The 26,431-nt window shown below is 41.5% G+C and overlaps 9 protein-coding genes across 9 annotated transcripts; 4 read left to right on the top strand and 5 right to left on the bottom strand.

The window, feature by feature from the left end:
• Window positions 1-415: 415 nt before the first annotated feature.
• ATC70_008096 (L-type lectin-like domain-containing protein) lies at window positions 416-2,033 on the bottom strand (the record flags this gene model as incomplete). The annotated part of the gene is made up of 9 exons (XM_064827350.1): window positions 416-725; window positions 783-857; window positions 930-983; window positions 1,037-1,292; window positions 1,357-1,420; window positions 1,480-1,517; window positions 1,577-1,661; window positions 1,722-1,765; window positions 1,820-2,033. The coding sequence occupies 9 exons, from the start codon at window positions 2,031-2,033 to the stop codon at window positions 416-418; spliced, it is 1,140 nt and encodes a 379-aa protein (XP_064676612.1).
• Window positions 2,034-3,874: 1,841 nt separating this feature from the next.
• On the bottom strand, window positions 3,875-5,401 carry ATC70_008095 (uncharacterized protein; the record flags this gene model as incomplete). The annotated part of the gene is made up of 5 exons (XM_064827349.1): window positions 3,875-4,605; window positions 4,664-4,829; window positions 4,898-5,015; window positions 5,079-5,176; window positions 5,231-5,401. The coding sequence occupies 5 exons, from the start codon at window positions 5,399-5,401 to the stop codon at window positions 3,875-3,877; spliced, it is 1,284 nt and encodes a 427-aa protein (XP_064676611.1).
• Window positions 5,402-5,607: 206 nt separating this feature from the next.
• Window positions 5,608-7,849, bottom strand: ERT1_4 (Transcriptional regulator of nonfermentable carbon utilization; the record flags this gene model as incomplete). The annotated part of the gene is made up of 9 exons (XM_064827348.1): window positions 5,608-5,752; window positions 5,803-5,886; window positions 5,944-6,692; window positions 6,753-6,884; window positions 6,950-7,111; window positions 7,166-7,290; window positions 7,345-7,449; window positions 7,503-7,695; window positions 7,742-7,849. 9 exons carry the CDS (start codon window positions 7,847-7,849, stop codon window positions 5,608-5,610), a joined length of 1,803 nt encoding a protein of 600 aa, XP_064676610.1.
• Window positions 7,850-9,067: 1,218 nt separating this feature from the next.
• Window positions 9,068-10,081, top strand: ATC70_008093 (uncharacterized protein; the record flags this gene model as incomplete). Its single annotated transcript, XM_064827347.1, has 1 exon — window positions 9,068-10,081. One exon carries the CDS (start codon window positions 9,068-9,070, stop codon window positions 10,079-10,081), a length of 1,014 nt encoding a protein of 337 aa, XP_064676609.1.
• Window positions 10,082-10,506: 425 nt separating this feature from the next.
• On the top strand, window positions 10,507-14,223 carry BUD31 (Component of the SF3b subcomplex of the U2 snRNP; the record flags this gene model as incomplete). The annotated part of the gene is made up of 1 exon (XM_064827346.1): window positions 10,507-14,223. One exon carries the CDS (start codon window positions 10,507-10,509, stop codon window positions 14,221-14,223), a length of 3,717 nt encoding a protein of 1,238 aa, XP_064676608.1.
• Window positions 14,224-16,368: 2,145 nt separating this feature from the next.
• Window positions 16,369-17,785, bottom strand: ATC70_008091 (uncharacterized protein; the record flags this gene model as incomplete). The annotated part of the gene is made up of 6 exons (XM_064827345.1): window positions 16,369-16,935; window positions 17,001-17,084; window positions 17,140-17,211; window positions 17,272-17,435; window positions 17,490-17,555; window positions 17,620-17,785. 6 exons carry the CDS (start codon window positions 17,783-17,785, stop codon window positions 16,369-16,371), a joined length of 1,119 nt encoding a protein of 372 aa, XP_064676607.1.
• A 1,672-nt stretch (window positions 17,786-19,457) lies between these two features.
• On the bottom strand, window positions 19,458-20,867 carry ATC70_008090 (uncharacterized protein; the record flags this gene model as incomplete). The annotated part of the gene is made up of 2 exons (XM_064827344.1): window positions 19,458-20,720; window positions 20,781-20,867. The coding sequence occupies 2 exons, from the start codon at window positions 20,865-20,867 to the stop codon at window positions 19,458-19,460; spliced, it is 1,350 nt and encodes a 449-aa protein (XP_064676606.1).
• Window positions 20,868-23,117: 2,250 nt separating this feature from the next.
• ATC70_008089 (uncharacterized protein) lies at window positions 23,118-23,903 on the top strand (the record flags this gene model as incomplete). Its single annotated transcript, XM_064827343.1, has 5 exons — window positions 23,118-23,173; window positions 23,233-23,319; window positions 23,384-23,522; window positions 23,584-23,724; window positions 23,784-23,903. 5 exons carry the CDS (start codon window positions 23,118-23,120, stop codon window positions 23,901-23,903), a joined length of 543 nt encoding a protein of 180 aa, XP_064676605.1.
• Window positions 23,904-24,685: 782 nt separating this feature from the next.
• On the top strand, window positions 24,686-26,293 carry ATC70_008088 (Sulfiredoxin; the record flags this gene model as incomplete). The annotated part of the gene is made up of 9 exons (XM_064827342.1): window positions 24,686-24,741; window positions 24,809-24,856; window positions 24,913-25,042; window positions 25,103-25,146; window positions 25,206-25,305; window positions 25,373-25,420; window positions 25,481-25,637; window positions 25,696-25,767; window positions 25,827-26,293. The coding sequence occupies 9 exons, from the start codon at window positions 24,686-24,688 to the stop codon at window positions 26,291-26,293; spliced, it is 1,122 nt and encodes a 373-aa protein (XP_064676604.1).
• Window positions 26,294-26,431: the final 138 nt, after the last annotated feature.

The following is a 26,431-nucleotide window of genomic DNA, read 5'->3' as shown; positions in this document are numbered from 1 at the left end:
AGAGAGAGAGAGAGAGAGGACACACGGTCTACGCGTTGAATCCAATTTTGCATACTAATTTTTTTTTTTTTTTGAAAGCTATCATGGAGCCGTCACCTTTTTTTTCAGGTTACATGGTATATGGCAACATGGAGTCGTATTATACATGAACATGGACATGAGAGAGCTTTACATTACCACCATATACATGGCCATAGGATATCAAGACATGTTGCTGCCGTTTGTTGCAGCAAAAGCGATCCAAATATCATCGAAATGTAGCTGATTGACAAGCAACGTTTGATCTGGCATCCAATTGTTTACAGGTGAGTGTCAAGCGTGGCTGAAGGTGAAGGCGGGTGCTCAGGGTCAAATGGATTAGAGCTCGACACTTGAAGAGATCAAAGGTTTATTCAATGAAAATGACACAATTCTTTTAAACAATGGGATGATAGAAGAATGCTAATGCAACAATGGCATAACAAGCCAAGAGCAAGGCACCTTCGAGCCAGTTGGATTTGCCATCAGCAATGAGGTAGTTGACAACCAAAACACTGGAGAACAAGACAACAGTTTCAAAGATCTCGAAAAAGAATGTCATGGGGACATCAATTACCCAGCCAGTCAAGACGAGCACAGGGGAGACCAAAAGGCCAATTTGAAGAGAAGAAGAGATGGCAATACCGATACACAAGTTCATCTTGTTCTTCATAGCAAACGTGACAGAGCTGACATGTTCAGCAGCACTGGTTTGAGTAAATGTTTAGTATCCATGTAGTCGAAATCCTCCAAACGAGACTTACTTTCCGACAATAGGCAAGATGATGAGACCCACAAAGGTTTCGTTCAAGCCCCAAGCCTCAACCACACCTTCAATACTAAATTAAAAGAGAGAGAGATAGAGAGGAAATGAGTAGATGCAAGTGTAACATTGACTTTAATCAACTTACGCGCCCACAAGACTTTCAGCATGAATAGCAATGAAACCAGCAATGACCAACAAACTAGAGTGGTATCATCAGCTTACTAGGCTATAACACATCACCTTTGGACTTACGAAATAACAGAGAAAGCAAGCGTGGTGTGAGGCTTCTCTTCCTCATCAGCTTCATCTTCAAACAACTCGGAGTGAGTCTTGAGTTGGAAGACCAAATACAAGACATAGATGACCAAGAGAATGATGGCAGTACCATGACTGAGATTGACGATACCCGTATCGACTTCAGTTGTATGAGCAGCAGTTGCGCTGAAAGCAGCAGGAATCAACAAAGAGAGAGCAGTAAGGCCCAAGAGAGAAGTGGAGGTTTGTGCAGCTAATGTAAAGTGATGTAATATATCAGTTACCCTTACACAAGATGTATACATGGCAAATCTTACCAGTAGCGTTGAAAGATTGCTCGGAACGACCAATACCACCCAACAAGAAACAACAGCCAAGAACCTATATTGAACAATCAACACGCCATGAACACTCCATATCGCCATCCGTTACACACTTACGAGGAGAATGTTTGACAAAATAGAACCCAAAATAGAAGCTAAGCAGTAAAATGATGAATTTCTAAATTAAATAATACCCCCTTATTTCTAGCGTTACCTTGAACGACACGCACTAATCCTTCCTTCAAAGCAATCATGCCAAGAATAAGCTCAACTGCATTACCAAATGTAGCGTTCAAAAGCTAGTGAGCGGTTTCAAATGTTAGCCAACATGCACTCTGGTATTGATTTCCATCACTTACAGAGCCAATAACAGAACCAGATCTAAGTGCAATTTCCTCGGTAGCTGTGAAATGTGTTGGTGTACACATACAAATACACTGCATCATGTGAGACTTACCAAAACCAAGGAGCTTGGCGAGTGGGATAATGGCAATGAAATTCAATGAAAAGACAACAGTGTCTGAAGCACCAGAAAAGATGATGGCGATAGGAACAAACACCAAGAGCCAGTTAATCTTGGAAGAGGAGAGTGTATGCTTGAAGGATGACATGAAGGTCAGGTCCTCTTCCTCTTGGCCGTGATGAGGCAACAAATGTTCACGTTCACTCATTTTTTTTTTTTTTATCAAAGTATAAAGGGGAACACAGAAAGAAGAAAAAGAGAGTTCTTGGCTCAAAATATTTTTTTTATATATCAAAGGTATGGAGTGGTTTCACAAAAAGTTAAATGGAGCTCGATGGGTAAAACATTTGCTTGTTGAATTAGGAATTTGATCGTCGTTTTCTTCCATATTGGATTGTGGTGCGTATTTATTTGTAATACAGGCACTATGTAATGGTGCTTTAAACGTATAAGCTTTATTCTGGGATAATGTCGTTTGTTTGGTGGAGGTCATGATCCTTCCGTTTATGTTGCATTTTGTCATTGAGTCGGTTGAATTCTCCCATAGCGCAACATTAACAACACCGCAGCAATTACAGCAGGAGGCTACTGACGCTCAGATAAAATGAAAGGATGATGGCCCATCCTGCACTAATCTCAAATTGGTTGGCTAAATTCAACAATTATATCAGGTGTACTCCATAATGGATACCTATAGAGTGTGGTGGATGCCATGGAATGAGAGAGGTGGGCTGCATTAAATCGAACAGTGTACCCACTTGGTATTCACAACCAACATATTGCATGAGCATCTGCATTTGGAATGAATATTTTACAACCATTACTAAAACAATATGCCAATTGCTCAACAGCAGCCATACAGTGTGGCTAAATTAATTTGCAGTACCTCTTTGGTCTGCATTTATCTTCATATCATTTTTAAGACTATCGATTACTTTCAACGTTAAACAGGCACTGCTACTGCCAGCTGCCAAACCCAATTAAATTTTCGATTGCATTCTCTATTTCCATTCGTCACTTTTGACTAAATTTCGACTTGATTGATATATTTTGATAGATTTGACTATATAAAGTGTAACAATCATTCAATACTCCCTTATGCTTTTCTAGAGTACTTTTCAAGGAGCATCCAATGGTACCAAATAAGATGGATGATGTGGATAAACTTATTGAGTAGTTTACGAAAATATGAAAAGCGGTTTCTGGCCAAAAAGTCGAAATTTTGCATATCAAAGTCCCACAAAGATGATTTCAGGAACTCCGTTGGATCGATAGAAACATTTTGATTCAAGATATACCATAGCAAAAGTCTTTATTTTCAAGGCGAAAAACGCGATCGTTTGATTTTTGATGAAAACCATGAGGGGTACCTCATGCTTTTTGATCGATTTTTCGCCATGTTTTTTTTTGGTCCTCAAAAAAGTTGAGCAAAGGTGTCAGGAAGTAACTCCTAGACGAGAGCAATTGTTTGTTGCTATTCTGACCATCTAAAACGGCCTTGAACGCGAGAAAACGCGGCTCAAATGCATCCAATTTTTTGCTGAATTTTGCATAGTTTTGAGTATTCAGAGGGAATACAAGTATGTTATAAACTTGTATATAAGCTGCTGCATTGATGCGGATGTGGGGCATTGCAGGAGAGTTAGATCCATAACTTAAAGCTGTGTAAGAGGGCTATTATTCTCTTTTGATGTGATATGACTGAACAATAGGGTACTTTTACTCATAATAGCTCACAACCCTTCCAAACATTACCTAGGTACTGCATGACTCCCTGTACCCGCAAGTTGATTTTTATCAAGCATAAACTGCAAAATCCGGAGCTTGACGAAAATCAATAGAATGCTATTGATCCCATCATACCAACACCCCAAACTACAATGTATACGTACTAGCACATTCACATAGGTATCAAACAAAGAGGTACGGCGGAAGCAAAAGAGGTATGTATGGCAATCTTTAATTGAAATACAATGAATGTGTAAATGCTCTAAATAAATCCTTATATACAGTGTATATCTTGACTCGACTTAAACACAGTCAGAAAGCTTAATCATGAGCACCCTGAGGATTCAAGATATCATTGACGCTCATCACACCATGCACATTTGAAACAGCTTGCATAGGACTTTGACTGGGAGTCGTATCCATAAGACTTGGCGATCTCGATGTGTCCATACCGTTAATTTGCTCTGAAGGAAGTAGGGTTGTGTCCATGGTCTCTACACTTTGCGCATCGACTTCCATGAATTCCACTGACGTCTTCTCATGATCGTCTCTTGTTGTTGTTGGTGCTGCCCCTCTACTCAAACGGCTGCTCCATCTCGTAGGGGGAGGTCTCGGTGGAGACGCCTGTTGTTTTGATCTTTGTCTTCTTGGTGTATCTGGCGCTGCTCTGTTCTCATCCTCATCCACAAAATCATCATCGTCATTAGTTTCGTTATACTCGTCTTCGTCAATGCCATAAATGTCATCAAAGTTGTAATGCACTCGTTGACTTCGATTTCCTCTAGATCTAAGTGTGGTGGGTGTGATGGATACTTCTACTGGTATTAATTTTCGCATTTCAGCCCTCTCTTTGCGTAATTTTTTCTGCTCCTCCTTGTCTGCAATGTCATAGATTTCTTCCGTGATCGTCTTGATAAGGGCCTTTTCTAATCTAGATGTCGTTCCTGAGAAACTGTCTACTAGTTGCTCTAAATCCTGACGGTTTCTACACAATGTCTCCCATTGAGACAGAGATTTCGTGCTGTTGGTTTCACGCCAAATCCACGGCGAGTCTAATGAGCGCACACAATCAGCATTCAGCGATTCCTAGCCCACTCCTGTTTCATTTACCTCCAAATTGCCAATATGTACGCTTCTTGGAATCTGTGCCCACAGAACGAGCAATGATGGGGTTGGCAGCTGTCAAACCATCCTGTAAATTGTAAGTGTCCACGATGAGTTTCACTGCTGAGCTATCTTGCAATTGCCATTCTACTAGTGAATATAATATATACAGCTTTTGGTGCAAATCAATAATGGATACGCGTCTGGGTTCTCATTCGATTCTGGCCTTGACAGGCTTACCTTGATATCGATAGGGAGCGCATTGTAGTTTTGTTTCAGCAATGGATTCGATTCCAAGTCAATGTCAAATGTCTTCATTTTGTCAGTAATAAGCTGCTGTAGGGAGTTCTTGAATGATCTATTGCAATGAATGATGCATTGAGTTTTTGCAGTGATGAACAGGTAACGTCGACATACATACTCTACGGGTTTATTACGATTGAGGATGTTGCCTATGCAAGCACAAATGATCTGGTGTATTAATTCACTCTCCTGCTTTTGTATTTCGTCTTCCAGATCCTACGCCATTCTAGTGAGCACGGCAGCTTACGGCAAAAAGACATATAGATTTACCTGAGGCGTAAAGGAGGGCAATTTATAGTATTGAGGAGACACTTCCTGATGTGGGTTGAATGTAGCTGAAAAAGCGTATATAAAAGCTACCTGCCATTGCTGCAAAGATGAGAACGAGTAAGAAGGGGCATCTGCGCTTTCAATGTTTGCAGTAGCAGCAGTATCAGACATGTATATTCTGTTGAAATCAAGAAAGAAAAAAGATTTTCATGATGGATGTTTGAACACCAGTCTTTTTAATGCTCGTATCATGCTTGATTGATTCTGATTTGCAGAGTGATTGACCAATGCCTCTAGGCTGAGAGTCCCTGGGTTTGTTTGTCGTTAGACGTTCAATAGGACAAGTTGTTCGTTTTTATTATGAATTGAATGCAGTCTTAATCAATCTTGACATTTTGGTAAATTTTACGTACAAACTGACTTGCTGCCGAATGGCCGGTGAAGCCCAACATACAGAACATGCCCAAGGAGAGGATTGCGGTATAGCCAAAGTAGAAACTAGTCTGGAACATGCCTGTCATTCTGCTCTGATATTAGATGTCATTTGTCACACTTGCCACTATACGACTTACTTTGTCTTGACCATAAAGTAGTATACGGAATACAGGTAAATGTAGCCGGCAGTAGACGCACATGTCATGAAGCTTATCCAGTGCCTAAAGAGTCCTTTATTGAGGCGGGTCTCTTCCTTACTCCGTGCATCCAACACTTACCATCTGTGATCCTCCGAGTTCAACAAAAAGTATGTACTCACAATGGCAACGCAGGCACTCACAGTTAATAGAATGATAAACACTAAAAACATAAAGCCATAGACGTAATAAATCTTGTAGGTCCAGAAGGAGGTAAAGATAAAGTATATCTCAATAAAAATGGACCCAAATGGCAAGATGCCACCCAAAGCGACTATCATCAATGGTTCAGCATACCACACCTTTTCAGGGATAGGGCGAGGAATAGGGTTGACTCTGCAAGGGAAATCAACTTGACTGCCCCAGTTACGGCCTACAATTGTACCCAGCAATGTCAAGGGGAAACACAGAAAGACCCATAATGCAACAACGGATAACAGCGTATAGAACGAAATGGCACGAGAGCTTGAGTAGTAGATTGCCAACATATTGATGAAACCGCCAATCAAGGAAACAGCACCAGGCCATAAACTAGCTGTCATGACCACCGTTTTGACCCAGTCCTTACCACCATATCGAGTATAATATCTTGCGCTGGTGTATCCTGCTACAAATGATGTCAATGCATACAAAAAGATGGTAGCTGTCAAAATGGTTGCACGCTCAGCATACAAATCGCCCAGAATAGTGTACAGAATTACTACACCACTAAGAATAACAAGCTGAGATCCAGTACCCATCAAAGCTGACAAGAGCATCAAGCGTGGAGGTTGACGAAACACATCGCCATGCACTTGCTTCCAGCCATATTCATCTCCTAAATCTCTGTCCTACATCCACGCACATGGATCAGTAACAAAGCATGTCTACTATCCTGTTTCTATACTCACGAAATCCGTAAGACCTTCTTCGCGGTCATATCGTGTGAAATCACGCTTCACTGTTCTCAGCAAAATCACAGACACAAGGCCAGTCAAGAACAGAACCATCATAAAGGAGCTGAATATAGACAGCCAATGAACCTAGGTGATGAATTCTTGTTGGATCCAGCGCCAGAAAAACTTCCCCATAAAATGCAACTGCTCACCTTGTGTTCAAAGAAATCAGTCTCCAATAAGCTGTCAAAACGATCTTCATATGCAACATCTGTTGGATTCCAATCTACCGAGTATGTAAAGCTCAATTCCAGTGATTTCTGATTGTATTTGAGTTCAACAGGATTGGCGTGTTGTAGGCTGACAGAGATAATCTATCCGAGTAGAGCCATTAGTGTCATTTTGCATGCAACACGCATCTCCCCTACTTGATTTCTGTTATATTCAAAGGTGAAGCTCTTGTGGGTATAGACATAGAGCGGCTTAAAATGAGGATCCATAGGCTCGTCTGCACTTTCATCTCTTCCCACCGTGCCACTCACTGGTAAATCATCTAATACGGAGCAGTCAGTACATTGCATATGCATTTCGTGCCCTGATGTCATACCAATAAACATGGTATACCAATATTGATTATCCACTGCATAACGCAAGACATCAATATCTTTTGCATCCAATGTCTCCTTGCAGTACAGCTGATTGGCTTCGGTTTCTACACAGCTTGTTTAATCGCCTTGTTCTTTCTGCTATCAAATAAGCGCTTACTCAAATAGGTGATTGGGATGCCAGAATTCACCAGATCCATGCCTTGCAATGCTTCGCCTAATGTCTCGTGATGATGTTCCAAAGAGTGTGGACCATGGCAAAATGGTAATTGAAAATAGGGGTATGTTTCCTGCCTGTTGTTCAAGGGCCCCACTGTATTCATCCAAACCACCACTTCATCGCCTTCTTTATACTGGCTGCTCGTTAGAATTGATCAAGCGTATCAACAGCACACTTACCACATGGTCGTGTTCATCAGCCAACACTGTTGTCAGGAGTGTAAATACGGTCAAGGCCGCAAGCACTGCTCGTGCAAGGCCTCCTCTTTCTTGACTCCAGTATTTCATATGCCAAACGAGTTGTATAAAAGATTAAAAAAAAAAGTAAGAGAAAGAAGAAAAAGGAGCAAAAGATAGCTAATTGCACCAAGTGTTCAACCCACACGACTCAACAATAGTAGTAGCCATCATTTATTGAAACGCAGCTTCGTCTCCAAGCTAAACGCTGCTTCAATTACCAAATGAACAGCTTGGCATTAATTATTTGCATTAAATGCACTCTCGAGTAATATTCTGGAATTTTATAGATACTAACGCATGTAACTGCTCATATTTGGGACCCATTCGAGGCCAAGCATGCAGGACTGTTATGGATCTAGCTCTCTGGATATGGCATTCGTTGGATGAATCTACAACATCCAGACAGGCATTGCAAGATACAACGAATGAAATCAATGATATGTTATAGTTGTAATGAACGAATGCATCTTTGAGATGAGGTGAAAAGCTAGTTTAGCTTCGACGCTTGGGTTGCTAAAGGTACATCTGTTGCGGATAATGAGAGTGTGGTACTAGCAGTGATGGGAATTGCCATGGATGTTGCATGATAATGATGGGTGAAGCGTCTGACGCAGTACAACAAGTGTTCCATTCATTCAAATATCACTCTCAACATACGGATTATGATTTCGATGGCAGGACAATGCAGGCTTTGCGGGTATATTGTGATGTTGTTTGGGGCGAAAGCATAAGAAGGAGCCATTGTTGTAGTATGATCGCGGTGATAAGGTGGGCTTGGCTGTGAATGAGCACATGTTGTTTCTGATGATGTACATCAGTAGTAGATGCACTTGTTGAGAGAAAGAAACTTGTGAGTTGTCAATCGCAAGGATAGTACGGCTTGGTTCTGACAAAGAATATTTAACCATTTTGAATACGATACGATGATTCAAAACGGTGAATGGTTCATTCATAGTCTGTTTACCCATTTGGCCTTGATATATCTTACTAAGAGTTTGGCTCAGCCAAAGAAGAGTGTTTGGTTGGCAATGATATTAAAAATACTGGTTGATCATCAGAAAGGCATTTGGGTCAGCCAGCAGCAGGGCCACCCGCTGCTAAAGCTAATTCAAACTCAGATTATTTTTTCTGCTTAAATATCGGCTAAATCTCGTCTTTCACCTTTCTTTCGCTTTTCAAATTTTACATAGTTTGATCCTCGCTGTAAGAAAAATCCCTGAAAAAGCGATCGCAAACAACAAATAAACATTGTAACGATTGATCGACATGTCAAACATCGTGATCGACCAATCCGCCATTCTCGCTCTTGTGGAATCTGTGAAGGCATTACACTCTCGTCTCGATGTCTTTGAAAAAGCGCAACAGGCTCAACAGGCCCTGAATGATCAGTTCAGACAGGATGTGAATAACCTTCATTCTGTTATCAGCAATCTCGAGAAGCTCGTCCGCTCTCCTACCACCGCTCCCGCCAACCCTCCCAACACTGTCAACTCGGATGCCTCTACGACGCCGGCTCCACAGCCTCAACCCCACCCATCAGGTACCCAGCCACCCCAATGGACACAAGTCCTTCAACGTCCTGCTTCTGCCAACCCCAAACGCCGCCGCGAATATGCCATCCGTGTTCTTCAACCACCACGCACTCCTACTGACACTCCTGCCTATGATGTTATTCATCTCCACCGTGCTCACCGTATGTCTCACGCCGAATACCGTGCCACTCTCGCTGCCGTTGGCATCGATAGTAAGCGCATCCTCGACGTTACTTTCCCGGCTCGCAATATCGCTACCATCTTGATCCACACTGACTACCGAGACGACATCCTTCGCCGTTTGACTGAAGGTGGGCTCACAGCGATCCCTGATTTCAACCCTCTCGATGCTCAACACGTTGCCGACCCCAAATTTGCTGATATGCCTGCCCCTCAATTGGTTCGTATCGCCGCCGCTCTTCACGCCGACAGATGCGTCCGCACAGTACGCTTTGTCAAGCTTCATACTGTTCCAGGTGTTCTCAAGTTCTTCATTTCCCAAAATTGGATTTCCACAGCCAAAGCTCAAGCGCTTTCCGCTGAACTGCTTCCTCGCCCTCCCAAACGTACTCCCAACATTCACTCCAACCTCGGTCAACTATTACTTGAGCCCAGCATAGCATCTCAATTACGCAAACCTGTGCTGTACGATCTCTTTGGCAATGTCGTCGAATCCGATTTCATGGAGGTCACCGAAGAATTCCACCCTAGTGCACACTCGACTGACCCCGAAGAATCTCATCAATGAGTGAGCCTTCATTATCTCCTCTAGTCAATCGTTCGGCTCCTCTTCCTAATGTCTTTGTCCCCTCGGTATCTTCTAATTCAAATAATATTCAACACACTCACTTGTCTATTCGTAGTCTTAATTGTCGTAGCTTATCCAAACCATCCAACGTCCCCGCCAGTCAATCCTTTTGTCGCTTTCTGCGCCATTCATACGACCCGCCTCCCAGTATTCTCTGCCTCCAAGAAACCCACGCCCACGAACCCACCATCCAAAACCGCCTCAACATACAACTACAAGCTCAATCATCCATTTGGACATCCCACTGCGGGATAGTAAGTCTTCAACCTCACATTATTCTAGATCCTATCTTTGTTTCCGAGGACGGTCGAGTTATATATTGCAATGTTTCCCATTCTACTAATAAGTTTCCCCCTTTAAAGATCATGAATATCTACGCACCTGCCACTCATTCCGACCGATATGCCTTTTATGACCAACTACTTCAGCAGCCTCTCTTTCAAGCCCTTCTCAACAACATGCACACCGCTGATGGGATGCATAACAACTACCTGGCCACCGTCCCTGATGCTCCCTCTATTGTGTTAGGTGATTTCAACTACAATTTTCGTCAATATCGCCCACCACCCACCGTGGCATCCACTAACATTCATCCACAATGGCTTTTCCACTCGGTGCTTACCCATTATTATCAGGAAAGTACGCATGAATTAAGTCAGGACCCTTTGGTGCCCACATTTCGCCGCAACACCACACTCTCTACCATCGATTACGTGTTTATGGATCCTCAACTTTTAGATTTCAGAACCGATCACTTCGTTCACTTTGTTCATTCTGAATGGACCGATCATGCTCTACTTTCTACACAACTGACATTTGCGAACCCGGATTTTGGTAAAGGTCTATGGCGAATCAACCCCCAACTAGCTCACAACAAGTTCTTTCAACAACGTCTGTTTGCTAAACTTGACGAGTTCCACGATCAAATAGCCTCCGAATCCGCTGGCATCAGGCCTCAGGAAGTTTGGGATCAGCTTAAAGCAATTACCCGTCAAGTCGCAAGAAGTTGTAGTCGTCGACAGGCCGAATGGCGTCGTCGTCTGCTCTGTCGCCTCCAAAGCAAACGCAACAAGTACCTTCGCCTCTACAAGACGACGCAGATACGCAACGATCGCCTCCCACAAATCGAAGCCATGATCGGCCACCTTCAGCAGGAGCTAACCGATATCCAAGCACTACGGTCCGGCATAAAATGGCGAGAACAAGGTGAGAAATCCGCCGGTTTCCTCAAGCGGTTGGCCACCCAACGCACTCAACAACGGGCCATCCCCACCTTGATACATCCCATCTCGACCACCACCTGTGAGACGACAACTGACAAGCAGGCAGCCGCAGTCGCATATTACGACCGCTTATATACTGCTGATGCGGTGGACATTGACGCGATCCGGTATTTCACTGACCAAATTCCTGCTACTGACCAAATTCCAGATTCTGAACACCCGGCATTATGTGAGCCTTTTACCTTGGATGATTTAGCCGACGCCGCTACACGGGCCCCTAAACAATCCAGTCCTGGCATTGACTCCATACCCTACGCCATCATTCAACTTCTACTGACTCATACTTCCACAGCTGCTGTCGCCCTTCGAGTCTATTCTGACGCTCTGTTACATGGTCTGTTCCCACAATCTTGGCAGGAAACTTGCCTGGTGCTGCTTCCCAAGAAAGGCGACCTGTCACTGTTACAGAACTGGCGCCCCATCAGTCTCATTTGTTGTGATGCTAAGATCTTCACCAGGCTATTGAACGCTCGTCTCATGGAACACTTTCGCACCCGCTTGAGTTCCTCTCAATCTGGCTTCATGCCTCAGCGCTTCATTGGTGAACCAGCTATGATTTTACATTGCGCCCAATCTCTTGCCACGGCCACTCAATCCACGTCCATTGCTTTACTGTTAGATCAGGAGAAGGCATATGATCGGGTCAATCTTGACTACCTTTCCGCTATACTCACTGCCTTTAACATGCCTCCTCAATTAACATCATCACTGCTTGCGCTGTTGGCTACCACTCAGGTACAGGTTAACATCAATGGAAATCTGTCCGCCCCGTTTACTACCCACCGCGGCATGCGCCAAGGGGATCCCATTAGTCCGCTATTGTTCAACATCATTTTCGATCCCTTCCTTCGTGCTATCAACAACCATCCGAATATTCAGGGCTTTGATTTTGACTATATTGCTAACACGAATTCACGTTTCCCCACACCACTTACTCATCACGTTCCTGTAGCCGATCCAGTCAAAGTTCTTGCGTATGCAGATGACACTCTCGTCTTCCTCAACGATCTTGGTGAATTTTACCAGCTTCAACAACTAGTCAGTAGGTATGCCGATGCGTCCAATGCCTCCCTCAACTACCACAAAACGCAAGCATTGTCTCTCTCTGGCGCCTCACATGCATCCTGGATCGCCGGTCTTAGAGCGACAGGCATCTCCTCGTGGCATGATAAGACTGCGACTAGTCCCATTACATATCTCGGCTACCCTGTTTGTTCGTCGCCGGTACAACGGGTTTCATACGTCAATAACTTACTATCTCGTTTACGCGATCTTTGTCGTCTCCATTCCATTCGTACCCTCACCCTTCGTGGCCGGGTTACGGTGCTGAACTCCCTTTTGTTTTCAAAAGTGTGGCATGTCGCCCGTCTGTTTCCTTTCTCGGCTACCGATATCCGCAAACTACAACATCTGGGCGCTTCATTTGTTAATAACCAGGCCAAACTAACCCGTTTTTCTTTCAGCACTCTTTGTCTACCTAGATCTCAAGGTGGTCTAAATCTGTTGGATCCCGCTAAACAGATCAATGCTCTTCAGTGGCGATGGTTACACCCTCTTTTGCATCCGGCAAACCCCACTCCTCCTACCAAGACCTCGATTCCTTACATACGTGTCATTCTCAACTTCTTTCTTGCTACTCCCTCTTATCCTACCTACCACTGGTCCCTTCTTTCCCCTGCTTGCCGGCCATCCCGTTCAACAGCTATCACTGCCCCACTCTACAACCTCCTTCGAGCCGTCGATGCTATTGCCCGCAAGTTTGGTGTCTGCCATGTTCCCTTTAGTACTTGTCTGCGCCTCCCGCTTGCAACCCTAATCGAACATAGCCTGCCATCATCTCATAGCCTCTCGGCTACATTCTGCTCCCCACAGGAAGTGACTGTACGCTGTCCTGGCGTTCTTACCCTCACAGGTAACGATGTTTTAACCTTTGACCCAGCAACTCAAGCCCTCCAAGTTCGAATCTCAACACGCGGCCTCCCTCATCCTACAACCAGCCGTCGAGCCCTTCAACTCCTACAATCTGAACAACTACTCTTCGCCAACTTCGTTCATTTCAACCGGCTTCTTCTCGTCCCTCGTCCAGTCATCCACCACATCGACCTCTCTACCATCACCAGCTATACCGAAAGTATCACCCATATCTCTACTCTTCTCATTTCCTTAATGTCATCCTCATTTTCCTTTGAGTCCCATTCCTTCCTTATGTCTCTCCCTACTAACCACGGGTATAAATCCCTTCCTCTACATACTAACATGTCCTCTTTCTCGTCTCCTTTAGGTGTTGCCAAATGGAAGCAGTTTTGGGCCCTCCAGATACCTTTGAATGCTCGCAATACTTGGTTTCGGATACTTCATGAAAAAGTTACTACTAGGCAGCTACTCCACCAACGCATGCGCGACCAATTTCCGCCGTACTGCCTTCATTGTCAGTCTTCATCCTCTACCACACCACCTGCCATCGAAGACACAGAGCACTTCCTTTTCTCCTGTCCCCTCAAATTGGAAGTTTGGCGCCATTCTCTCTCTCTCTACATCTCCCCTCGCTTCGCCCACTTCGCCTACGAGGAATATTTAGCTATCCTTCACCTGCGCCTTACTCTTGACCGATCTTCTCATGAACTTTTTCCTGATCTATCCGTTTTCCAAGTCTTTGCTTGCATTCAACAGGCCATATGGTCTGCTCATTACTGCCAAGTTTTCCAACACTCTCCTTTCATTCCGTCAATAATCATCCACTCCATTCATCGTGCACTGCACCATCTCGACTCACAACTTTCCTTTGATACTATCATTTAAGCTTCCCTTTATATCCCACAGTCTTTACCTCCTCTCCTTTATATCTAGTGACGATTTAAGGACTTTAAATAAAAACAGAAGAGATAAACTCTTCCTTACAAAAAAAATAAATCTCGTCTTTCTGCGACTCGATTGATCTATTTTGCGAGATTTGACTATAAAATTGTGATAATCTTCTTATGATTTTTAGTGTGCCTGTGGTGGTAGGGCGAAGTGGTTAAGCATCCAACATGCCATCTGGATGATCCCGGTTCAAATCTCAGTGAATGCATTTTGGTGACTATTTTGACGTAGCACTGATGTCCTCGTTTGGTGTTTTGTGCTCTTATCCAGTATCCATATTTTGACGATTCGCATAATTGTATTGGCTCTAGGTGTCGCATCTGATTAGTAGTAGATTTCTTTCCCAACTTAGTTCATTATATATCTTATTCCCCATCATTGCAGACATTGGGTCCACCAACAGTCTTTTCTTTCCCTCAGTATGACATTTTAAGGACTTTAAATAAAACCTGAAGCTCGTCTCCCCTACAAAAAAAAAGCTTCCTTAATCTTTCTTGGAGTGCTTTTCAAGGCGCACCCAATGGTACCAAGTAAGATAGATGTTTTGAATACACTTATTGAATAATTTACGAAAATATGAAAAAAGGTTTCTGGCCAAAATGTCGAAATTTTACATATCAAAGTCCCACAAAGATGATTTCAGAGGTCGCTTTGGATCGATAGAAACATTTTGATTCAAGATATACCATAGTAAAAGTCTCCATTTTCAAGGTGAAAAACGCGATCGTTTGATTTTCGATGAAAACCATGAGGGGTACCTCATGCTTTTTGGTCGAATTTTGTTCATTTTTTTTGATCCCCAAAAAGTTGAGCGAAAGTGTCAGGAAGTTATTACTGCTCAAGTACAATTGTTTCGCGTTATTCTGGCGGCTCAGAAAGATCTATATGTCAAGATATGAAGGCTTAAAAGCTGTTAACTTTGGTTGTATTTTTGCTTTATAGCTTTTATTTACACGGAATGAATCGCATCTTTGGTAGCTGAAGTCTTCTGGAAGGGCAGTTCTGCAGCCTGTGCAACTTCTACTTTGAATAGTTGATAAGCTTATTGATAATGAAAATGAGAGACCGAATTTGCTGTTTGAATGTTATGGCTTTGTACCTTAGCGAAGTAAAGGTAAACCCTCTTATAAATCAATGTAACCAAATGCTGAACTAGAAGCGTTATGTCCTTGGTGGAGGGGCTAAGCGCCTCCCTTAAGCCCTCTCACCAATGCCAGCTTCCAGTGTATATTAGAGATTGACTTGATTTTATTTGAGTAAAGGCAGCATCTCACTTATGACAATCATCATGAGTGTAACTGGATACATTATGATCAAAAGTGATTTATTCACACAATGTGCGAGATAACGATGTAAGTTTACTTTAGCATGCTTGAATGATTGTTCATGTACATTTAAGCGATTTATTAAAGATTCAAAATGCATGAATTTGGATAAGTGATATTTGATGAATTTCGACTTTCAATGAGATTGCTTTTAGATGGCAATTTTATTACAAGATCCATTAGTGAGTCATCCTTGTCGAATTGCACGATTTTATCTCGATGCTCGAATGTACTAATATTAATACGAGGTTTCCACGTTGTGTGTAAGCAAAGAAGCAGAGCCGTTCCAATAATACCATGATGTCTCTCACGAGAATCTATCTGATAATGTAAGGACAGATCCCATTTTGTGTACTTTTTTATTTGGGGGTATTATGTGCAGTGTTGTTGGGCTCAATTAATCGAGATTTTGATTCTCATGCTATATCACACAACACCAAAGCAAGATTCCCCATAATGTTTGCGCTCATTAAAGTTGTTAACAACTGTTAGTTAACAGCCAAAAAATGAAAGGCACAACCCTTGTGCCTGTATAGTGATGCTGGTAAAAGAACAGCAGGTCAATGTGCTTTTGCTTCCCAGTCATCACACATAGTATATACATGCATTGATCATAGAATTGGATACATTTTAGGTATTTATTTACAATTTTAGTAGTAGTAAAAAGCAAGAAAAGATATTATACACACATTTTGAAAAGGCTACCATGACACCAAATCAGTAAAGGAGGGTACAAGCAAAACGAATTCCTAAAAGTTCAACGAAATGCACTATTGTGTTGTCTGGCAATAGGATAAGGTGTTGCTATATTACTGCCGCGATGATATGGAAGCTGTTGTTGAGCGATGGACGCAGGAGAGGGTGGAGATCTGCTGTTTGCAACCAATGGCCAATTATGATGGAGAAATGCGGTCAATGGCTGATCCACGATTACTTTACTTGCAGGTGGAGACGACGTGCGTTTGTCTAAGGGGGGAGAGGCAGCAGAGGACGAAGGAGGTTTTGTTTGTGCCGAGATTCTCTGATTAGGCGAAGGGGGTGGAGGAGATAATGGTTGTTGCTGTTGCGATGGGTATGATGGACGTCTCGTATCATGTGGTGGTGGATTAGAGTGGAGCTGCTTCTGTTGATACGGATTGAAAGATGGAAGGGGAGGAGGCTGATGATGTTGCTGTTGATGGTGGTAGGGTGGAGAAGCAAGTTGTTGTTGATGTTGATGAGGAGGATGTCGGAATTGAGAAGCATATGGATCAGGCTTCATCAATGTATTATTATATGGTGACGATACAGGAGAAATTGTGTTTTGTTGGTGCATAGCTTTTCCCTGGAAATCAATGGTGGTTAGAGTCCTTGATACATCTCCGGTAGATCCTATTTGATTGTTCATACCATTCGCCTGCGTCTTATGTCTGTATAGGTCATATAGCTGATGTAAGCTTGAAGAGCATTGCGTCGGATCTTGGGGCTGCATTTCTACATGAATCAAATTAGCAGTTGTTTACGTTGATAGTGGTGATTGTTCCTGTACCATTTTCGAGGATTGCTTCGAACAATCCATTGTCGAGTTGGGTGGCGAATGATACTGAGCATACTGACTGGGCTATATATACGCATATGCTTGTTAGAGAACCAGTTCAAGCTTTATACAGTTTCGACTAACCATGCGATTGTATGAACCTTGCTGTTGTTGAGCAGGATGGGAATTGCGTTTATCATTGTTAGCTGGCCGTTGAAACTGCGGCTTTTGATTGTGCTGTATCGTCATTTGAGCTTTTGGATGCATACTCTGCCCAATGTACTTTTCAGGTGACATTTGCATGCGTGCTTATTTATGTAATTTATCAGTTGCATGTAGACAATTGTGTATACAAACATTACCGTTCGAGAAAGCAGGTGGAGTAACTGGATGCTGTGTTTCGCCAGGTGAATCCTGCTGGCCAGATTCTAGTACACACAAATAAAAGCATCAATATATGGAATGCAAGGTGTTTAGATTCGTCTCTATTACCGAGTAGGTTGTGAATAGACATTGATTGGGTGCTCGTCTTTAGCTTTTTAGCGTTGTGATGATGATGATGATTCGCGAGAGAGACCAAGATGGAACTGGCTTCAACCTCGTCCTGCTGTGGTTCTGTTCTCTTTCGAGATGTTGCATGAATACTTGAAAATGCCATGATTGCGCTATAGTCAAAGGCGAAGAGAAAGAAAGATGAGGAAAGGGGAAGAGAGAGAGAGAGAGAGAAAGGGAAACAAACCTAAAGCACACTAAAAATTTTCTTTTGTAAACTATAATCTATAGCATTCCGTGTTACATAACATACAACATTTAGCCCTTTTTTTCCATGTATGTGAATGTGTTTATATAGACTGTATTACTTGCAAGTCTCTTTGATTGTGGTTGTTCAAAACCCAACAAACACCTAGTAATGAATGTACGGAATCACATGATGTTTAATAAACACAATGTTGTTGAAAATCAGTATGAATGCATCAAGGAGTAAAAGAGATCCATTCATCTCAGATTCATCATTGTTTCACACTGTAGGCACGTAGAACACGCCATGTACGCTTATTTTGCATGATATTTGCTACGATAAATGCATGTGTGGCCTATATCAGCACTTTCCTTCCAACCTCTTACTCTTTACATTACATCTTCATTGTTTATTATCTTTTTTTTAGTCATGTATAAAAGAAGAACTGCAAGCTGACACGTCTGTGCGTGCATAAACATGGCCGCTGTTGCAAGGCCCAGATGTTAGACAGTTACACTCTATCATACATCGCATAGCAGACCATCAGCACGGCATCATTGCCTATATAAGGGCGCTTTTTTTCTCCCTAGCTATGTGTTCCAGGTCCATGGCAACGTATAAACAAATGGTAGGTATGAGTTTTGAACGTTGCCAAGTAAGAGATAGTTACACATCGGAATACATTTAAAAAGGTCGTTTGTACTTGTATCACACAGCACAACATCAAACCAAGTACCCGTATTACCATAACACACCGAGTTTGTATGTGCAACATAACGACAGATGATGGTAATGATGGAAATCAAAAAAAAGCATGGTCATATTGATCAGCTGTGTGGTACATTTGGACTAAATCAATCAGGCAAACTTTCTGTAAAATACTCGGCTTGGTTGTACATTACTTACTCATTGTAACACTCAAAGTTTATCTAATTAAACACTCTCCCACTCTATTTTTTTTTTTTTTTCAGGTTACATGCATTGTCCTATCATGGGACAAATACCACTTGCAATGTTCGTTTTGGGTTATGAAGATCACAGAAACAGAGGGACGGGCCCATTACGTTGGCGTTGGTCCCACTCATTTTTCTGCCACTGACATCACATGAACCTCAACACATTACCAATGTGCTTACTATAGATATGTCAAAATATCGCTTTTGAGAGTAAGATCATCAGGCTGAATCGCCCTTCACTGTATTCCATCTCGGTTGCATAGCTTGGATGGCACTTATAAGCTTTACTAGTGGGGCATTTCATCATGTATAAAAATTGCTTCAGAATAAAAGGAGGTCTATCCTAAAGCTCAAATGCCTCGGCATTCGTCTTTGGCTTCTTCTCGTTCAAAGACCCATCAAGACGAGCGGAAGCAAATTTCGCCATACATTATTTGAAAGCAAATTTACATACACGCACACTCTCTGTTGAAGAACTTGAAGCATTGCGAACTAGACAAGACCATATGATGAGCGGCTGTTTTCAAACATTATTGTAGCATGATGCTGTTAAAATTTCTGATGGATTGCTTGCTAAACGCGGATAATTTATTTAATTTAAATAGGTGAGATTAGGGTATTTGATCGAATTTTTCCTAATTGTGTGTTGTGACAACTCTGTAAATAGTTGTGAAAGCCTTGCGGAGGTTTTCTTCAGAGGGATCTGTCAAGAAAGAGAAGAAAGTAGGGTCAGTAGCAAAGACCTTCTTGACAACTTCGCCGACAATCTCGAAGATTTGTTGAATGTAGCTAGCTCCATCAGGGCTTTGAGCGCGAACAGCATCTATAAAGACGTTTTGAAGTTCCATAAACTCATCTGAGCCCATAGTTTGAAGACGCTGAAGAGCAAAGAGACCACCACCAAAGACATTGCCAATGATACCAGTAACTGCTTGGAAAATGGCCTTCTGGACGCCATCAGAGACGTTTCCAAGTACGGCTTTGGCAATAGCCATCACCGTATTGACAACATCGTTGATAAATGATGAAATCTTGATAAAATCAGCAACAAAGCCATCTTGGTTGTTGGACAAGTACACGGCAAGACTTTGAATGAATTTGCCAAGGGGGTTTGTTCCGCCTGTGAATTGGTTAATTTGATCGATAACCTTAGAAATGACATCGCCCACGGATAATGTTCCATTGATAAGGCCACCAAGAGCCGTACCAATAAAACCTGCAATGCTCTTCAAGATATCATTGTCAATGATACCATTCGTCAAACCGCCTAAAATGTTGCCAATAGCGTTGGTGATAGAGCCAATGAGACCGCCAAGGCCATTGCCAATGTTGACCAGAGGATTGGTTCCGTTACCAGTAACAATATGAGTAATATTACCGAGAACACCACCAACACCATTAGTAACGTTTCCAACGAGGCCTTCTACGCCATTAACGAGGCCATCAACACCATTAACGAGGCCACCAACACCATTGGCAATACCGCCAAAGAGATCCCCAAGAGGATTGTTAGAATTGGTGGTGATGGTTGTACTGTCACGGATCACTGGGATGTTGGTTGCATTCTTTCCGCCGTTCAATGCATTGCCTGCAGTGCTGGAAACATTATTGATTGCACCACCGATACCATTGATGAGATTTTGGAGTGGATTCTCGACAGCAGTGGCATTGATAGAAACTTGAGCTCTGTATACAGATGATTTATGGAACATAAGCTCTAGTAAACCAGCGACATCTTGAGGTCCATTATCTAGACCCGCCTTCTTGTTCTCTTCAGCAATGACTTCGTTTGCCAGGTTATGAGAGTAGTCTAGAAAGTTTACAAATTGTGTTTGGAGAGCAAGAACTGTAATGAGCTCGGCTTGCTTTTTAATTTGAGCTTCAAAAAAGGCTTCAATCTGCGGACAGGTAAAAAAGTTAGCATATTAGACGGTACAGCAATATGCAATTGATCTTACATTGGCATCGACCTTGTTCACATTAGGCACAGTAGCACAGAGAGCCAAGGGCACGAATAATAAGCTGGATAACTTGGCCAGCTTCATTTATTGATAATAGTTCCTTGTTATAGTCAGAAAGAAACAAATAGAGAAAAGTAGGTACAAATGGGCATTTATATAGCATTAGAGTTTATCAGAAAACTATAAAAGAATGCGGATTGCAGCGATAAACAATTGATCTGTGGTAAATAAGCCAAGAATGCACATTTCTATATAGGGTTACTCTTATACATGTGTTGGTCTTGAGAGTATTGAGAGGAATATAAACATTTTGAACGGTACATTGATAGCTAAGCAAGAGCAATATTGAAAAATACATGGTCTCTTTTCAAATATTACTCCTGAAGACATTCTTTGGTATGCGTGCTTTTACAATTTTATTGTTTGTTGTATAAATATAAACAGTTGATAGGCTCTTTTGAATTAGACAGCAGTGCAAGAGCTTAATTTCTTTGATATCCAAATAGTCTATTCGCAAAATTGATCAAAGGCCACGCGTTCAGGGTTTCCATAAAATAACACCACAAAGAAGCTAGAAAGGGATTTTAGATAGAATGGTTGCATTTCGACGCAATTTGTTAAATTTAAGCTATCAGGCACAAAGCTTAATAGTCTTGCTATGCTATAGCACTTTTTTAGTACGCAATCCCTTGCTTTTTATCAGCTTCAAGAACATCGATTGTCTTCCTGATTAGACAGGCACTGCTTTTGCAACAAGCCAAAAATTGATCAAGTTCCGGTCACGCTTCTGCTCCAGATTGGCCAAATCTTAACCAAAAACGACTTTTTTGATCTTTCTTGGCAGATTCGACTATGCAAAGTTTGATGGTCACCCCATACTCCCTAATGCATTCTTGGAGCACTTTTCAAGGTGCTTCCAATGGTACTAATTGTGACATATATCTTGAATAAATTTGCTGAGTAACGGTCGGAAATATGAAATAAGGTTTTTGGTGAATATGTCAAGTTTTTGTATATTAAGTTCGTACAAACAAAATTTCAGGGGCTGCTTTGGATTGATATAATCATTTTGAAGTAATATATGTCATAGTAAAAGCCTTCGTTTTTGGTGTCAAAAAAAACGATTGTTTGATTTTCAATGAAAACCATGAGGGGCACCTCATGCTTTTTGATCGATTTTTGGTCATGTTTTTTGGGTCCTCAAAAAGTTGAGCAAAGGTATCAGAAAGTTACTACTACTCGAGCACAATTATGTGGTGCTGTTCTGGCGTTTTAAAATGGCTTAGAACGCGAGAAAACAAGAATCAAATACTTCCAACCTATGCTGTGTTTGCTTACTTTTGAGTAGTAAAAGCCAATGCAGGTATGTTATCAAACTTTGCATAAACAGTTTTTGATGATATAAACAGGAAGCATCTTGGAATAGCTGGATTCATGGATACAGGCCGCATTTACAAGTTTTTGCTTAGGAACAGAAGTCTAAACAGTGAAATATCGACATTTAAATAAGGTATCATAATATTTGCGAATAGATTAGTGCAAAGTCAAGCTAAACTGCGTATTGTTAATGCATTAATCATGACAGGAATCATTTCATATGACGCTCACTAGCTGAAGCGTCTTCTAAATTGCATTAAGCCTAGCCTTCTCTACAATGAAAAGGAACATTCAGCATTCATTATAGATCCTAAAGGTTTTTGTTGGAAGTTGAACCAAGGCTTTTGGAATCTTTAGCATACAAGGCATTTGTATCATTAGATTAAACGTCTATGGTTGTAAATCGCATAAAAGTGGCCATAGTCATATGTATTCCACGGTATTCCACCGAGATTTAGTCATTTTCAAGCATTGGCATCTTCTTCCTAAAACCATCTTGCACTAAGAAACCAGTAATATTCTGTAAAGCTCTAAGATGGAAAGAGCAATATTCAATCGAAATACAAATATACAGACCCATCTGTAATGTGTTTCAGCATGCATTTACGTTGTGATGTGAATACAGTGCATTATCAAAGTCAAATGTGTTTCACATGTAAGTTTGAGTCAAGAGAAATTTAGGTGCTCCTTGATGCTCAATTTGAAAGCTATGAGCACCATACACTCTCCAGAACAGTATGTATGGTTTGCATCAAGTTTGATTTGATGATTGTAATGCAAGATTCCACCATCATCGCAGGTTCAAATCAACATTCATGCTTTCCTTTCAGGAGGCAAGTCGCAAGACAGTCCTTTTGGGTCCGTGGCTTATCGAGTCTAATCTACCTGGAATTTTTTTTACAGTATTTTAAAGCAAATCTGTTCTTTTGACACACTAGAGTACTGATATAAAAAAATATGCGTCCCTTGACAGCCGAAGAAACAACCACTCTATTTGAGAAGCTTGCTAAATAGTAAATATGCAACAAAACATGGCATGTGGCCTGATGAGACTAACAGCACTGCAACATAGTGTGGGTGCCAACCTCAAACATTTGATTGACAGACCTGACGAGACATACTGTTTCCGTCTTCAAAAGAACAAGGTTTATTATCTTAGGTAAAGAAAACAGAGTAGACAATATACTTGATGTGATGTTTAGGATGCTGATATCGGTATTTAGCGAATCAATGATGAGAATGGCAGTGAGTGTGGGTCGTGATCAGCTTGGCTCTGTAGGTGTTTGTTTCGGTAAATTCACAAAGACTGGTAAATTCAAGCTTCATATTACTGCTCTCGATCATTTAGCACAATATGCCAAGGTAATGGAAGAGAGAGTTTTGCATAGGAAAGATACTGGATGTTGATATTTTGACTTTCTAGCACAAGATTTGGATCAAGCCTAATGGTGAGATGCCCTTCTTATACGGCAACCACATTGTGAAAGCACATTTGGGTAGAATTACAGACGATACTCCTGAACATACTGGTGTTATTATCTTTTCCATGACTGATTCACCATTGGTAAGTGAAGATCGACTATAGATGTTGACCTAAAATGGCTGACAAGGACGGGCATTTAGGGTTTCGGTGTTACTGCAAGATCCACCATGGACATGAAGAAGCTTCAACCTACAGATATCATTGTTTTTCATCAAGCCGATGTTGGAGAATACCTTCGTGAAGAAGATACTTTGTTTTAATCTAATTATAAATGTGTGTATATTATAAAGAATAAAAAAAAATTATAGATAATAACTTGGCATGGCCATCCAGCACAACATTTGACATGTATTTGAGAAGAGCGATAATTCAATGGCAAGAATTTCGTATCTTGAAAAGGCCATCTGATGTTACACTGTGAGTGTGCCATTTGTCTCGAAAATTTGAAGATCGAAGAAAAGTTGCACGAATCTATTGGTTCTAGGTGCGGTCCTTTTTTTTCTGTTTGAGCAACGCATGCGTTCATCTATTATTGTTTATGCTGCATTGCGTGAAAGGCAATACAACCAAATAAACTCTTTGGGAAATACAGTACCTAATGAGCATTTGCCATGCTCAATTGGATCTTCTCATGGTTGCCACAGTGACGATTGAATCAACCGAGAATCAAGGGGAGATCATCTGACTTTGAAGACCATCCCTTCTCTAACGTCATGATGTTGCCATGACATAAGTTGCTCGGGTCCCTATTTCATTTTATGTGTAATGTTGGAACAGAATAGATCAAATCATGGATGTGATATACATTAAAAAACAGAAATGCATCTATTATCCATTTTTTGCTTTTTTCTCTCTTACCCAACACTTTTTTTTTTCTCAATCACTTGGATTTCCGTAAGTAAAAGACGATCAAAACGGTTTTGTGATTCCATAGAAAAATGGAAAAATGGAAGCTTTTAAAAAAGAGAAATGATTTCGTTTATTAACACTTTTTTTTTTCTTCTTCTTCTTCTTCTTTGCTCTTTTCCCTTAGTTGTAAATTATGGCAGAATTCGTTAAACTCTCAATCTTTGGTACCGTCTTTGAGGTGACCACCAGGTAAAGCGTTTCGTCTTGTTCATGCTCTATTGTGTTAGCCCCTGATGCTCATCATGATTGCATATAGATACGTTGATTTGCAACCTGTTGGTATGGGTGCTTTTGGTTTGGTTTGGTAAATACAGTCATTTGCAAAAGCAACGCATGTTTAGAGCTAACATGTCACAACAGCTCCTCCAAGGATCAACTCACTGGTATGAATGTTGCTATCAAGAAGATCATGAAGCCCTTCTCAGCCCCAGTGTTGGCAAAGAGAACTTACCGTGAATTGAAATTGTTGAAGGCTTTGATGCACGAAAACGTAAGTAACATTTGCAACTGGAAGGAGATGTGGGAGTCATTGATACATTGTAAACTGTAGATTATCAGTTTGAGCGATATTTTCATCTCTCCATTGGAAGACATGTAAGCTACTGATGCGAAAAAAAAAGAATAAGGCTTGTTTATACTAATGAATGACATAGCTATTTCGTTACAGAGTTGCTCGGTACCGATTTGCACAGATTACTTCAATCTCGCCCCTTGGAGAAGCAGTTTATTCAATACTTCTTGTATCAAATTTTGGTAACAAAAATAACAATGACGTACTAGTTACACTTGAAATTTAACCTTAAAATTTTGCTTGTTACAGAGAGGCTTAAAGTATGTCCATTCTGCGGGTGTCATTCACAGAGATTTAGTAAGCTGCTTTCGAATTTGAAAAGCTTTATCAACATGGCTGTACTCATTCTGCTTCTAGAAACCTAGCAATATTCTCATCAATGAGAATTGCGATCTCAAGATTTGTGATTTCGGTCTGGCTCGTATTCAAGATCCCCAAATGACTGGTTATGTTTCAACTAGATACTACCGTGCACCCGAAATCATGTTGACCTGGCAAAAGTATGATGTTGCTGGTAAGTTGTTGCTGTTGTGTATGCGTAAGGAGAGTTGGGCATTAACCCCACGTTCTAGTCGATATCTGGAGTGCTGGCTGTATCTTTGCTGAAATGTTGGAAGGCAAGCCGCTCTTCCCTGGAAAGGACCGTAAGTAGACCCATAAGGAAAAGGCGATCAGGGACAATGTGCTAACAGCAACTCGTCAGATGTCCACCAATTCTCCATTATCACCGAACTTCTTGGTACTCCTCCTGACGATCTGATTGCTACCATCTGTAGTGAAAACACTCTTCGTTTCGTCAAAAACCTTCCCAAGCGTGAGCCTATTCCATTCAACCAAAGATTCGCAGGACAAGATCCCCAAGCCATTGATTTATTAGAAAAGATGTTGACATTCGATCCACGCAAGCGTATCACAGCAGAAGAAGCATTGGCTCATCCTTACCTGGCCCCTTATCACGACCCCACTGACGAACCAAGTGCACCCGAGAAATTCGATTGGTCTTTCAACGAAGCTGATTTACCTGTTGACACATGGAAGGTGATGATGTACTCTGAAATTTTGGATTTCCATAATGTAGACAACACAGATACTGCCAATTACTTGGGAACCCCTTTGACTGCACCTATTCTCGAAGGCCAAGAAGCCGCATATATGCAACCTCAACAATAAGAAGCAGATGATACGCAAAACTCAAATTACCATAGCTTAATTTTATTTTCTCTTTTTTAAATCCTTTCTCTCTGTATAATAATATGATATAAATCTTCTTTGACATGACTGATCTTTTTTTTTTTTTTTTATTTATTT

Source organism: Mucor velutinosus, assembly GCF_035048745.1.
Source record: "Mucor velutinosus strain NIH1002 chromosome Unknown tig00001557, whole genome shotgun sequence".
Lineage (NCBI taxonomy): Eukaryota > Fungi > Mucoromycota > Mucoromycetes > Mucorales > Mucoraceae > Mucor > Mucor velutinosus.
The sequence above is the reverse complement of the archived record's forward strand: the minus strand, read 5'-3'. Positions and strand labels throughout refer to the sequence as shown.